Raw genomic sequence first — 11848 nt, 5'->3', positions numbered from 1 at the left:
TTGATTGTTCAAATGCAGAGTTTGTGTGTGTGTGTGTGTGTGTGTGTGCGCGAGCGAGCGAGAGAGAGAGAGAGAGAGCGAGAGAGAGCGTGAGAGAAAGAGAGAGAGAGCGCGAGAGAAAGAGAGAGAGAGAGAGAGCGCAAGAGAGAGATTTCAGCTTTGCGTCACAGAAATAAATTACATTTTACAATATATTCACATAGAAAACAGTTGTGTTTTTGCTGTATTTTTGATCAAATAAATGCAGTCTTGATGAGCATAAGAGACTTTAAAACATTGACAAAAATCATAACAGCCCCAAACTTTGCTACAAAAGCTAGGATATATAATGCAGGTTTTTGTTCTTTGTTCAATTTCACAAACTCTATCTCTGTTGGGTGAAAAGCGAGTCTCGGCATGTTCATTCATATCTCACGCATGCGCGTACACATGCTGTGTGTGGTCCTGACAGCAACTGGTTGTAGCAGCGCATGCTAGCAACAGCTGCAGATCCTCTGCTATTATAGAAACACAAGCACATAGTTTACAACACTAACACTCTGAAAAGTTTGCAAAAATTGTATCTTTAGGGATACAACAGTTTGTCACTGGGGCAGTTCTGATAAGGGACAACTCTGTACCGTATTTAACCCTAAAAGGTGCATATTAGTACCCTAGAGTAGTAGGTATACTTAAAATACTACTATGAACCTTTTAAGGGTAAATAAGATACAAAGTTGTCCATTTGAGGTTACTGTCCTAATAAAAAAAAGAAGCACCAAAGCAATGTTAATTTATTTATAAAGTTTCATTAAGTGAAGCTGACACGAGTGTCAGTTCCAGGTGGCCTAACACAAGAAACATTGTTAACAGATGGGAAGAAATTATCTCAGTCTAGCAGCTTTTACCCAGGTTTAAGTCCAGGATCACAGCCAGCACTCTTGCACATTGATGCATGCAGAAACTCCACAATAATCATGTGTAAACTCAAACATACATGCTTTAATAGTGGCTGACTGAGTTCCCTGTCTTATAAGGAGTTGACCAGCATGTTTTTTGTACTTACACAGATGGTTATTGCTCCAGCCCCCATCTCTCTCTCTTCTTCCAGGAAGAACCTGTAGAGTGATGAATTCCCCAAATTCCTTCTCTTTTCTTACTGTGACCTCCTTAACATCCCATAACAAAGTCACCAGGTCATAATGTGTTGTTTAGTCCACCTTTGGATGGGCTAAACATATATCCGAAAACTTCAGAGGCTAAGCAGAGGAGTCAGCCTCCCTTTCCTAAAGCTAGCTCAGTGGAGCTTAGTGACTCCTCACCAAATGAAATCTGAGCCCTGCGCTCTAATTGGCTGGTGTTGTGAGTCACATGACCAGCTGGCCCAAACCTTTGAGAGTCTCTCCACTTGGGGCAAATGAGAGGAAGCTACATCAATTACCAATTCACGACTTTTCAGTGTTGATGTAAGGGGCCTTTGTTTGTCTTCATACATTTTAAAGAATCAACTTGATGATGTAGAAAATGAAACTTTTCTGGCATTTTTTTTTTTCATGTTTTTATGATTTTATATTTTAGAATCGCCTTTGCAGCTTAATTGAGAAAATCAAGACCAACTTAAGCTGCATGTACATTTGTATGCACAGGCTTTTGTACTGAATAAAACGCAGTACAAATTTTCTCATATTATTATCACTTCAAAATGTGGCCTGGGTTTCATTATTACAGAGGATTTTGAAATCCTAACAAGCTATATCCATAAAATATATTTCATAAATTAATGAGATTTAGAAGCTACATGGCAGCCACTATAGTATATTAAAATATATATTAGATTGTTTAGAGTGTGAAATAAGGAGCAGAAGGCACTAGAAGGAAGTAAGTGCAATAAAGGAATTTAAATGACATTTCCAGTTAAGCATTAGCACACTTGAAGGGCATTTCAAATAGCTGGGTCATACAATAGCTTGATTAGGCTATTTATTGTTTTCATGCATGTGCTTGAGTGTCAAGTTGTCCATGTACTGCTTGAAATTTCAGATGGGTTTTCTTTAAGGTCTACTGCACAGTATGGCCTTACATTCTCTTCTAACATTCTTACATTCTGTTAGAATGCCCTCAGGCCTTACATTCTACCTTTGCAATAAATGCACCATTAATATGTGCTGATACTCACTAATCACTGAATAGCAACTGGAACAAATGACAACAGATGCTAACTAAATCAATCAACTCAGATGAACAGGTCTTTGTTCGTCTGACCTCTCACTGCCCAGCCCGTTACGTAACAGACATCTCAGGCAGGCATGATGGACAAGGGTTCCCGACTGATCTCGGGTGTCATGGTAACCACATTGGCCAATCGCAGCAGGGAGATTGATATGCGGTTACTACAGTGTTCGGAGTGGTTAATGGGATGTTCTGGGAGGCTGCCAGAGTGTTGCTATGCTGATGCTATGGCTTCTGAGTGGTTGTTACTGTAGGTCATTACTATGCAGGGGAAGTTTCCAGGGTGTTGCTAAAAATACTGACAAAAACTTTAAAGGTACACAGAATATAAAATGGTAAAGATTTAATTGGCGAGTTGTCAATCCAATATATAACCTAGGATATGGGTTTACCCCAAAATTCAACAAATGTGACAATGTCAATGGCAAATCCACATTTTGGTGCCTGGATTACAGTTGTTTCTATGGATTACAGCAATCTGTTTGCTTCGGTAGCTTTTGACAGTCTATAAAAAGATAGCTCTGATTTCTTGTTGAATCTATTTGTACAGTCAATCGCACAACAGCTCTTTCCCATTAGAAGTGTTCTTTTGAGAAAACACCAGGATCGATGGTCCAGTGTCCTTGGAAACCCTTTTTCTGGTTAGCATCATTACTGAGGAAGCGGAGTGTGGCCTTGTCCCCATTGACAGTTAAAGATGGTGGGTTAGAGCCACAAAATGTTCCTAAATAAAGAGAAAATACAGTATGACAATGGGAAAATGCAGCTGAATCCAATGAAATGTTTCATCATTAACTATGCTATGGAGCATAGTCAAACCTTTTGATGACCCAGCAGCATCAAAGATCTCCACGTAATCCACACACTGCCCCAGCAAATTAACAGCCTGCAGTTCAAAGTGAGTGAAGGTGATATGGATTCCAGTGGCTGAGGGAATGGAGATAGTCCAGATGCACACCGCTTGGCTCGGGTACTCATTGGGCCAGCTGGGTGATCGGAGCTCCCCCAGTTGACTAGTAAAGTGCCCACCGCAACCAACAGCAGCTGGAGATGAAAAGACAAAAGTAGTCCAAAGTATGAAAAAGAGAAGATGTGATGTTATTTTGATTATATCCTTTTATACTGAGTGTTTTGAGTGGTTGCTATGTGGTTGCTACAGTGTTCTGAGTGGTTGTTGGCTCATCGCTGTGCAATTGACCCTTCGCAGGGAGTTTTTATTGACAGGTGATCAGACCAATCATAATGGCGAATCTGCCAGTTTTGTCTGAGAAACAAACCAGACCGGGGAGTAGATTAACGTTGGAGGACTTGAACTTGAAAAATTGTGTATTGACGTCTTTCTGCGGTTGAAACAAGATACCTTCTGATGTTCATTCATATTTACTTCATGCTATAACTAGTAAAGAGTAAGAGATGATTGCTTCACGTGCCGCTTGAACTGAGGAGCTACAGCAAACTGTCACAACACATTAAAGAGCCATGAAACTGTATTTATTGTTTGAATTTCTTAAAAAAAAAAAGACAAAATTTGAAAGCTGAGACTGCTTCATACCTAAAGTAACCTGCTCCGTCTTGTCTGTCGGTGTGTTGTCAGTGTCGTCTTTGCTCTGCAATATATTTTTTACTATGTGAGAACATGGTGTGAGAGCGGCTTGTCGAACATAGCAGCGGTAATAAAGGGTCGCAAAGGGTCAATTGATATGACGTTCTAAAAGGTTTCCAAGGTGTTGCTATGTGGTTTCTACAGTGTTCTAAGTAGTTAGGGTGTGCAAGGCACTTGCCAGCATGTTGTTATGGTGTTCTAAATGTTCTAAGTTGTTAGTTAGTTGCTATGCATTTAATAAGGCTTATTATGCTTGCCATGCAGTTGCTCTGGTGTTAGGGGTTTGTTCAAATAAAATTAAAGCATGATAAATAGTAATGATAATGCTTGCTTTAGCAAATGCCACTGACCATAACCTAAATGTTAAACTTTAAATGTATCTCATGGCATGAACGCTATTCACTTAGAGGGTGAAGAAATTTTGTGTTTTTTAGGGCCCTATGAAATCCGTTTTATCTTTTCCCAAAATCTGTTTAATTTTTTTTCCAAATTCCGTTTTTTTCCCATTTAGATTTTTTTTGATTCTGTTTTTTTCCATTTTAATTTTTCTAGGCTCTGTTTTAATGGTTAAAATTGTATTAATCTAAATTGGTCTATTCATCTAAATCATCTAAATTGTAATATAATAAATATTAATAATCAAAAGCAAGGGGAAAATACTAATTTATTATTATTTAATTTAAAAAAATTGCTAAAAAAATTCTGGTAAATATTTATTTAAAAATAATGTTTTATAAAATACTTTTATTAGTAGTACTATCATTACATTAAGTACTATTTCTGTCACGATTTCTTCAAGTTAAACCAAACTTTTATTTTGATGGGTTGCTGTGAAGACCTTCTGTTTGTATATGATATGACAATAGTTTTACTCAAAACAAATGGTAAAATGCTCATGAAGTGACTCTCAGAGCAGTTCTAGAGATCATGTTCGTGTGTTTCTGTACTCATATTGAGGCGGCAGAGGCTGAAAACAACATGAGCGTCACTCGAGCTTCAGTGTGTGTGTAGTAAACAAAACTGTGCGTCTGCTCCATTCATTCACGCAGAGACACGCAGAACATGCAGGATTCATATTTAAATAGTGTTTTTGTGGCTTAATATTCACAGACACTAGTCCATATCACGTTTTGATTTAGGTGTACTGACCTACTTTTGATTTATTCATCCAAAATTTGGCAAATTTCAAGTTAAACCAAACTTTTATTTTGATGGGTTGCTGTGAAGACCTTCTGTTTGTATATGATATGACAATAGTTTTACTCAAAACAAATGGTAAAATGCTCATGAAGTGACTCTCAGAGCAGTTCTAGAGATCATGTTCGTGTGTTTCTGTACTCATATTGAGGCGGCAGAGGCTGAAAACAACATGAGCGTCACTCGAGCTTCAGTGTGTGTGTAGTAAACAAAACTGTGCGTCTGCTCCATTCATTCACGCAGAGACACGCAGAACATGCAGGATTCATATTTAAATAGTGTTTTTGTGGCTTAATATTCACAGACACTAGTCCATATCACGTTTTGATTTAGGTGTACTGACCTACTTTTGATTTATTCATCCAAAATTTGGCAAATTACGTGGCATTCTGCGTTATACTGTGATTCCATCCGTGTTTTCCGCATCGCGGAAATCATAAGGCCCTAGTTTTTTCACTCACCCTCTATGTCAGCAGGATCCACTGCTTTCCAAATGGCACTGAACCCTGTGTCCACGATTTTGTCATTGGAGGAGAAACTGACAGTCAGTGTGTCTCCAGCCGTGACTAGATCTCTCGGAGGAGATGTGCAGTAGGTACCTGAGAAAAAGAGGCCGAGTACACAGTGTATTATATCTCATCCACATTCCCTAAACACCACGGCGGCCCACCTGAGAGCACACTAGTTGATATGGAAAAGCCACACGGGATATGTCTATGTACCCAGAGTGCTGATGCTATCGCTGAGAGTGACTTTGTCTGTAAGGCACAGCGTGGTCTCCTCCAGGGAGAAGTTGCTAAAGTGAAGGTAGACGTTTTTCCCTGTGGGCACACGGATATTCCACTGGCAGGAAGCTCTGTTACTGTAACTCTCTGGATGATCCATTGATGCCAGCATGCCCTCCGTTCCAACCAGATCCTTCAGTCCACCACAACCAGAACCTTGAGAAAACGAGAACGTGTTTTAAACTCCACTCTAAAATCTTTAATTGATTCCAAATGAAATAGCTCTCCAGTCCAGCAATGCCGAGCGGACGTACTGGTGAAGTCATAAATGTCTTTGCGAATGATGTTTTCAATCCAAGGCAGGTAGGCAGAGGAACGAGTGAAGACACTGGGCTTCTTATCAAAGACACAGCCGATTGGACCAAAACTAGTGATGCCGTGCACCTCCCAGGCAGCCGAGGGGCCGTCTTGGCATACCAGAGGTCCACCTGAGTCACCCTATACATGAAATGAATGCTATGAGCAACAAACGTTTTTGTACAGTAGATTGTTGTTGGTTGGTTTGTTGTTTGCTTTGCTTGAACTCTTTCCCCGCCATTGATGGAATTTTCTGGCTTTCTGTGTTTGCACTGTTATACAGTAAGAGGCGCTATTGCACATCTTCTAAAGAGTATTGAATCCCTGGGCCAAATCATGGCAAAGAGGAGGCAGAAACAAGCGACTGCATATGTAAGCAGATGCGTATATAAAATAATGCAACCATTAAACAGCATATAGATCAAAACTGCCTAACGCTACCGAATGAAATGTCTATCCAGGAAGTGGCATAGGACTGTGCAATCTTTGGGGGTGTTGATGGGAGCAATCTACTCGATCTATGTTTTGATCATCGTTCTGAATCCAATCCTAACCCGGTGGGGAAAGAGTTGATTGGTACGTAAGGCAATCTGCTGAAATTACATCTACAAACACCCTAAAGATGCTGCAAAAAATATCCAGTCATTTTTCATTTCAGCCAAAAAGTGCAGATGCAAATCATACTGAATACAGTAGTATCTCAGAATCACTCCATACCTGGCATACAGACTTGAGGTCATCGGGTAAAGTGTAGCCACAGCAGATCATGGAGGTCTTGACCTGGAACCACCAATAGTCCATGCGTTTACAGGTGTCATACGGCACTACAGGCAGAGCAACCTGGTTCAATGCCTCAGCGACTTTGGGAGCGGTGGAGTTACCTGTGGGCAAGATGACTTCATGTATTAGTAGTTATTTTGCTTATTGTCTCTCAGAGGTAAAGGTAGCTGAAAGGTAAATATAGATTCTAATCTAACCTAGTATGATTGTTCACTTCAGAATGCATTATCATAACTGCACAGCAGAGGGCGCAATCACTCCAGAGTCTTTGGGGACTATCAGAATTGTCAGGTATGTGGGCCAGCAAGTAAATATTGTATATATAGGATATGTATATTTTTAGTGCCTGTTTTTATACATCAGGGCAAACATTTAGAAATTAAAACAGATGGGGCTGCTGAAAAAGTAAAAGCATTATTTTTCGAGCCACTTGTCTGAGCAGTAAAAATGTCCGATCACTATGATAATATTAGCTGCTTGTAGCAAAGAGACACTGTTAAGATGCCACCAAAAATCCATCACTGACAAAACATTTATATATAATATAATACAATGAAATATTAACTATTTACATTTTGCATAGTTATTTTAGTATATGCTATTATAGTGTTTATCAATATTTTTTAGTGCTGTCAAGCAATTAATCGCATCCAAAATAAAAGTTTTTGTTTACATAATATATGTGTGTGCTGTGTATATTTATTATGTATAAATAAATACAAACACATGCATGTATAGATTTAAGAAAAATGTTGTGTTTATATATTAAATATATGTATAAATTATATAAAATATAAGAATATGAATATACACATGTAAATATTTTCAAAATATATACTGTATGTGGGTGTATTTTTATATACATAATAAATATACACAGTAAATATACATATATAATGTAAACAAAAACTTATTTTGGATGCAATTAATCGCTTGACAGCACTAATATTTTTCATTAGCTTTTATTTTTATATTTTCAGTTTCTATTTTGATTTTAGTTTTGGTAATTTTGTTACGTGTTTTTGACATTTTTTATTACTTTTCTTTAAATTAAATAAACATGACATAAAAATGCATTAAATAAAAACAAAAACTAACAGAACTAATAAAAAGCACATAACACAATTATTAAAATTGTAAAATGAAAATAAAAATGAAACAAAAAAATAAAAATGCATTCAAAATACTAATAAATTGTATAATAGTATATAAACAATCCAAAAATACACCGATTTCAGCTTTATTTCAATTAACAAAAACAAATGTTATACTTTTAGGTTTATTATTATTATCTAAAAATATAGTTTTTTATTTATCATAAAGACTTTTTAACAGACAGCTACTTTTATTGACCATCAAAAGATTTTTTTTTAATGACCTCCTTATGTCAGCTACCCAAAAAGAGGAAGTCCTCCCCAAAATTATCATGACTGGCAAAAAGCGCCTGCATGTTTTTTGATTGGCTAACAAGTTCTCGCAGTTTCTTCCATCTATTTATATATGTATACTGCATACTTACAGCAGTATTGCAAAACCAACACAAAATTTTATCATTTCTATCACTATAATTTAGTGGCTGGACAACACAGAACCGTAACTTAACCTGTTTCATCTCCCCAGCCGGTGGCGTAGCATTTTTTCCCTTCGGGCAGGACCTCCGCAAATGAAGGCAGACAGGTGAAATCAGTGTAGTCGTTGGGCTTCACCTCTCCATCCAGTCGCACCAGGGCGATGTCGAACTCCACAGTTGGCACAGTTGGGTACTGGAAGCCCTCGTGACGATAGATGCCAAGCACGTTAAAGCACTGTTCAGTCAGCTCAGAGAAGGTCAGGTTGTGTTTCCCCAGACACATCTTCCAGCGATGCAGCTCATCAGCATACCTGATAAAAGTTCACACACACACACACACACACACACACACACAAGTACACAGTGTGATCACAGGATGATCGAGACCCAGACTCCATTAGAGATAAATGAAAGCACATATATATATATATATATATATATTAACCTGATGAAGCAGTGAGCAGCTGTCAGGACCCAGTTTTTATGGATGAGAGTTCCTCCACATATATGACCGAATTTGGGTGAAGGCTCAGAATCACGCCAAACCTTTAACAAAAATTAGAATAAAAATTAGGCCTATATTTCTGCATTTTTTGATGCAGCATGAGTTATGCATTATATATATATATGACATTTAATAGTTAGGGTTAGAGGTTTGTTCAAACCCCTAGTCCTAAGTATATTAATATTGGTGCTTCCCTTAGCAAACACAGATAATAATCATAATGATAAGAGCAGCAAGCTGAACTAATAACTGACCTCAAGCACACTGACCCTGGTAATATTATTGTTCATTTCACATATCATTAGCTTTGGATAAACAATTTTATATTTAATAAGATAAAATGACAAACATTATCTTTCCTGTAATATAGAATAGCTGAAATCTCTTTGGGGTAAGGTGTGAGATTAGATGAAGGCTTAACTGTACCTGCATGGATACTTGCCATGGCCAGGAGTGAGCTTTGGCAGGTTCTCCGTTCACTATGCGAGTGTTGACATCCGGAGGGATCGTGGGCTTCCCGCAGCTCTCAGGCCAGTCTGTGAAAGAAGAGGGCTCAGCATTCAGGTGAAGGCTTTTATCTGCAGAGATTTCTAACATGCTGAATGATTTCTGATGTGAATAACCCTCCCTCTAAATGACCCAGAAAAAAATAGACTAGTTTTCAAAAGATATTTTGGTACTGCACTGGAAAATGTGAATGGTGCTTGCAAAATTATGACCATGACGCCAGGGTTTTTACTCCTAGCAACCTTTGTAGGTAGTTTTCAGGTTGTTGCTAGGGTGTTCTGTGTGGTTTTGAGTATTGCTATGCAGTTGTAGTGAGTGCTAAGATGTTCTGACATGTGACATGTTCAACAACTATGTGACAATACAGCACACTTTGTAAAACTATTACTGCACAGCTCCATATTTTACCTGCATACATACAGTATATATAGTATATAAAAAGTTAAAATTAAGGTTCTTTAGTGGCATCTATGGTTCCATGATGATCTATCCATGGAATCGTTCCATTCCACAAAAGGTTCTTTAAAGTGGAATAAGGTTCTATAAATCATTCAGATGTTCTTCACACTAAGAACAAAAATGGTTCACAGATTGCTGAAAGATTCTTTGGGGAACCAAAAATGGTTCTTCTATGGCATCAATGCAAAATAATTTAAAAAAAACTTGGAAACTTATTTTTTAAAAGTGTAAAGCAATATATAATGTATAGCAAATGCATGATGCATCACAACATTTTAAATGTATCCTTGCACAGCTCAATATATGTAGTTGTATATACAGTATATTATATTCAACTTTATCTGTATCAAAGACTAGAATACCCAAGACATGTCACTCAGACGTGTCAGTTTGAAAGAGATAGGAGATGGGGGCTGCACTTGCATGCCCGAGAGGCATTTCAAAGATGGCTGCCGAGTCACATGACTTGCCTTAAAGGGACTTTAGGTGCATTCACGCCATATCGTAATTACGAGATACCAACTTGTAAAAAGCGTTCACATCCTCGTAGAACTCGTAATTACAACTTGTGAACTGGGAGTTTTCTGAGAGCTACGGCTTGAACCACGTGACAGCTGCACCTCACGCGGAACCAGAGAAACATTTCAAAGAAAGCTATTACTGCTCTAAAAAGGGAAAAATAGATACATATATAGATACTATAATATAAAAACATATTATGTAAGTGTTCATACTGTTATTATTTTGTTCTTGTTTGTTTAGGTTAGCAATAACACATGTATCGCCGTCATTAATAATAACAACAACAACAAAAAACAAACAAACTAACAGTTAGTAATTATTTTTACCTGACACGCATTCCGTGTTCTGCAATATTTCGCAGTAGCATACAAATGTAATGTTATGAGTTTTACAGCTGCCAATAACATTCTTTCAAGCGGTCGTGGGTTCATTTTGTTGACTGTCGCTATAGAAACTAATAATCCCCAGTCCGAGGACGTGAACAGTTGAACGTCACGTGTTGTCATCTCGGAATGACGGTAATTACGACATGGCGTGAATGCAGCATTTGTCTGTATACATACAGTACACTCAAGTAAAATGATGTATATACTATATATCAACTGCCAGATTTTTTCAATCTCAACTGCCAGATTTTTTATTTTTGTCGTAATATGTAACTATTATAACCCAGATCTTTATAAGTTAAATACATTCACCTAGGGTGATATATACTACAGTATATAGCAAACCTCAATCACTTGTTTGCTTTTACTGAAAAATTTAAACTATCTTATCAACCAGCTCTTATCTGCTAAATATGACTAAATGGTATGAAGATATTAAGATATAATAAATATTAACATCATGATTTTCTGTAAAGCTGATTAGAAACAATGTCTATGCAAAAAGTGCTATGCAAATTGCATTGACTACATTGACTTGACTGATTTGATGTGTAATGTCTGGTTAGGATTATTGGCGCTTGATTTATATTAAAGGGGTCATATGATGTGATTTCAATTTTTCCTTTCTCTTTGGAGTGTTACAAGCTCTTAGTGCATAAAGAAGATCTGTAAAGTTGCAAAGACTAAAGTCTCAAATCCAAAGAGATATTCTTTATAAAAGTTAAGAGTCTGCCACGCCTACCTAAAACGACTCGTTCTAACACGCCCCCACATGTCTACGTCACGATGTAGATTTGCATAACACCACCCAAATGTTCACGCAAAGAAAGAAGGCGTAACTTTGATTCTCGCTGTAGTATTGTTGTTGCCGTGTGTTTCGTTGTGAAAGCAAAACTACTTTGTTTGGCCTTCCAAAAGAGGATGATATCCGCTTCGTCATGCCTGGAGCTAAACCGTGCTGGTCGCTGAGGAAATACATCAACTTCGCGCTGTGGATCACCGGATCGGCTTTCACAGTGGACGAAGCCC

General features: G+C 37.8%; 2 protein-coding genes across 2 annotated transcripts in view; both read right to left on the bottom strand.

Moving 5' to 3' along the window:
• Positions 1-1282, bottom strand: part of LOC107675741 (protein FAM13A-like) — a 53010-nt gene extending 51728 nt beyond the window's left edge. Inside the window, exon 1 of the mRNA XM_016470160.1 lies at positions 1046-1282. Coding sequence (XP_016325646.1) covers positions 1046-1072 — 27 coding nt within the window. The 5' untranslated portion in view covers positions 1073-1282. The remainder of the gene's footprint in view (positions 1-1045) is intronic.
• Positions 1283-2663: 1381 nt separating this feature from the next.
• LOC107676135 (cubilin) overlaps positions 2664-11848 on the bottom strand; it is a 24333-nt gene continuing 15148 nt past the window's right edge. Inside the window, exons 13-21 of the mRNA XM_016470659.1 lie at positions 9372-9481; positions 8886-8986; positions 8474-8751; positions 6808-6971; positions 6048-6231; positions 5731-5949; positions 5470-5607; positions 3028-3252; positions 2664-2932 (exon numbers count right to left, since the gene is read on the bottom strand). Coding sequence (XP_016326145.1) covers positions 2784-2932; positions 3028-3252; positions 5470-5607; positions 5731-5949; positions 6048-6231; positions 6808-6971; positions 8474-8751; positions 8886-8986; positions 9372-9481 — 1568 coding nt within the window. The 3' untranslated portion in view covers positions 2664-2783. The remainder of the gene's footprint in view (positions 2933-3027; positions 3253-5469; positions 5608-5730; positions 5950-6047; positions 6232-6807; positions 6972-8473; positions 8752-8885; positions 8987-9371; positions 9482-11848) is intronic.

This window comes from Sinocyclocheilus anshuiensis, unplaced genomic scaffold, assembly GCF_001515605.1.
Source record: "Sinocyclocheilus anshuiensis isolate Anshui unplaced genomic scaffold, SAMN03320099.WGS_v1.1 scaffold469, whole genome shotgun sequence".
Taxonomy (NCBI): Eukaryota; Metazoa; Chordata; class Actinopteri; order Cypriniformes; family Cyprinidae; genus Sinocyclocheilus; species Sinocyclocheilus anshuiensis.
This window is presented reverse-complemented; position numbering and strand designations above follow the sequence as displayed.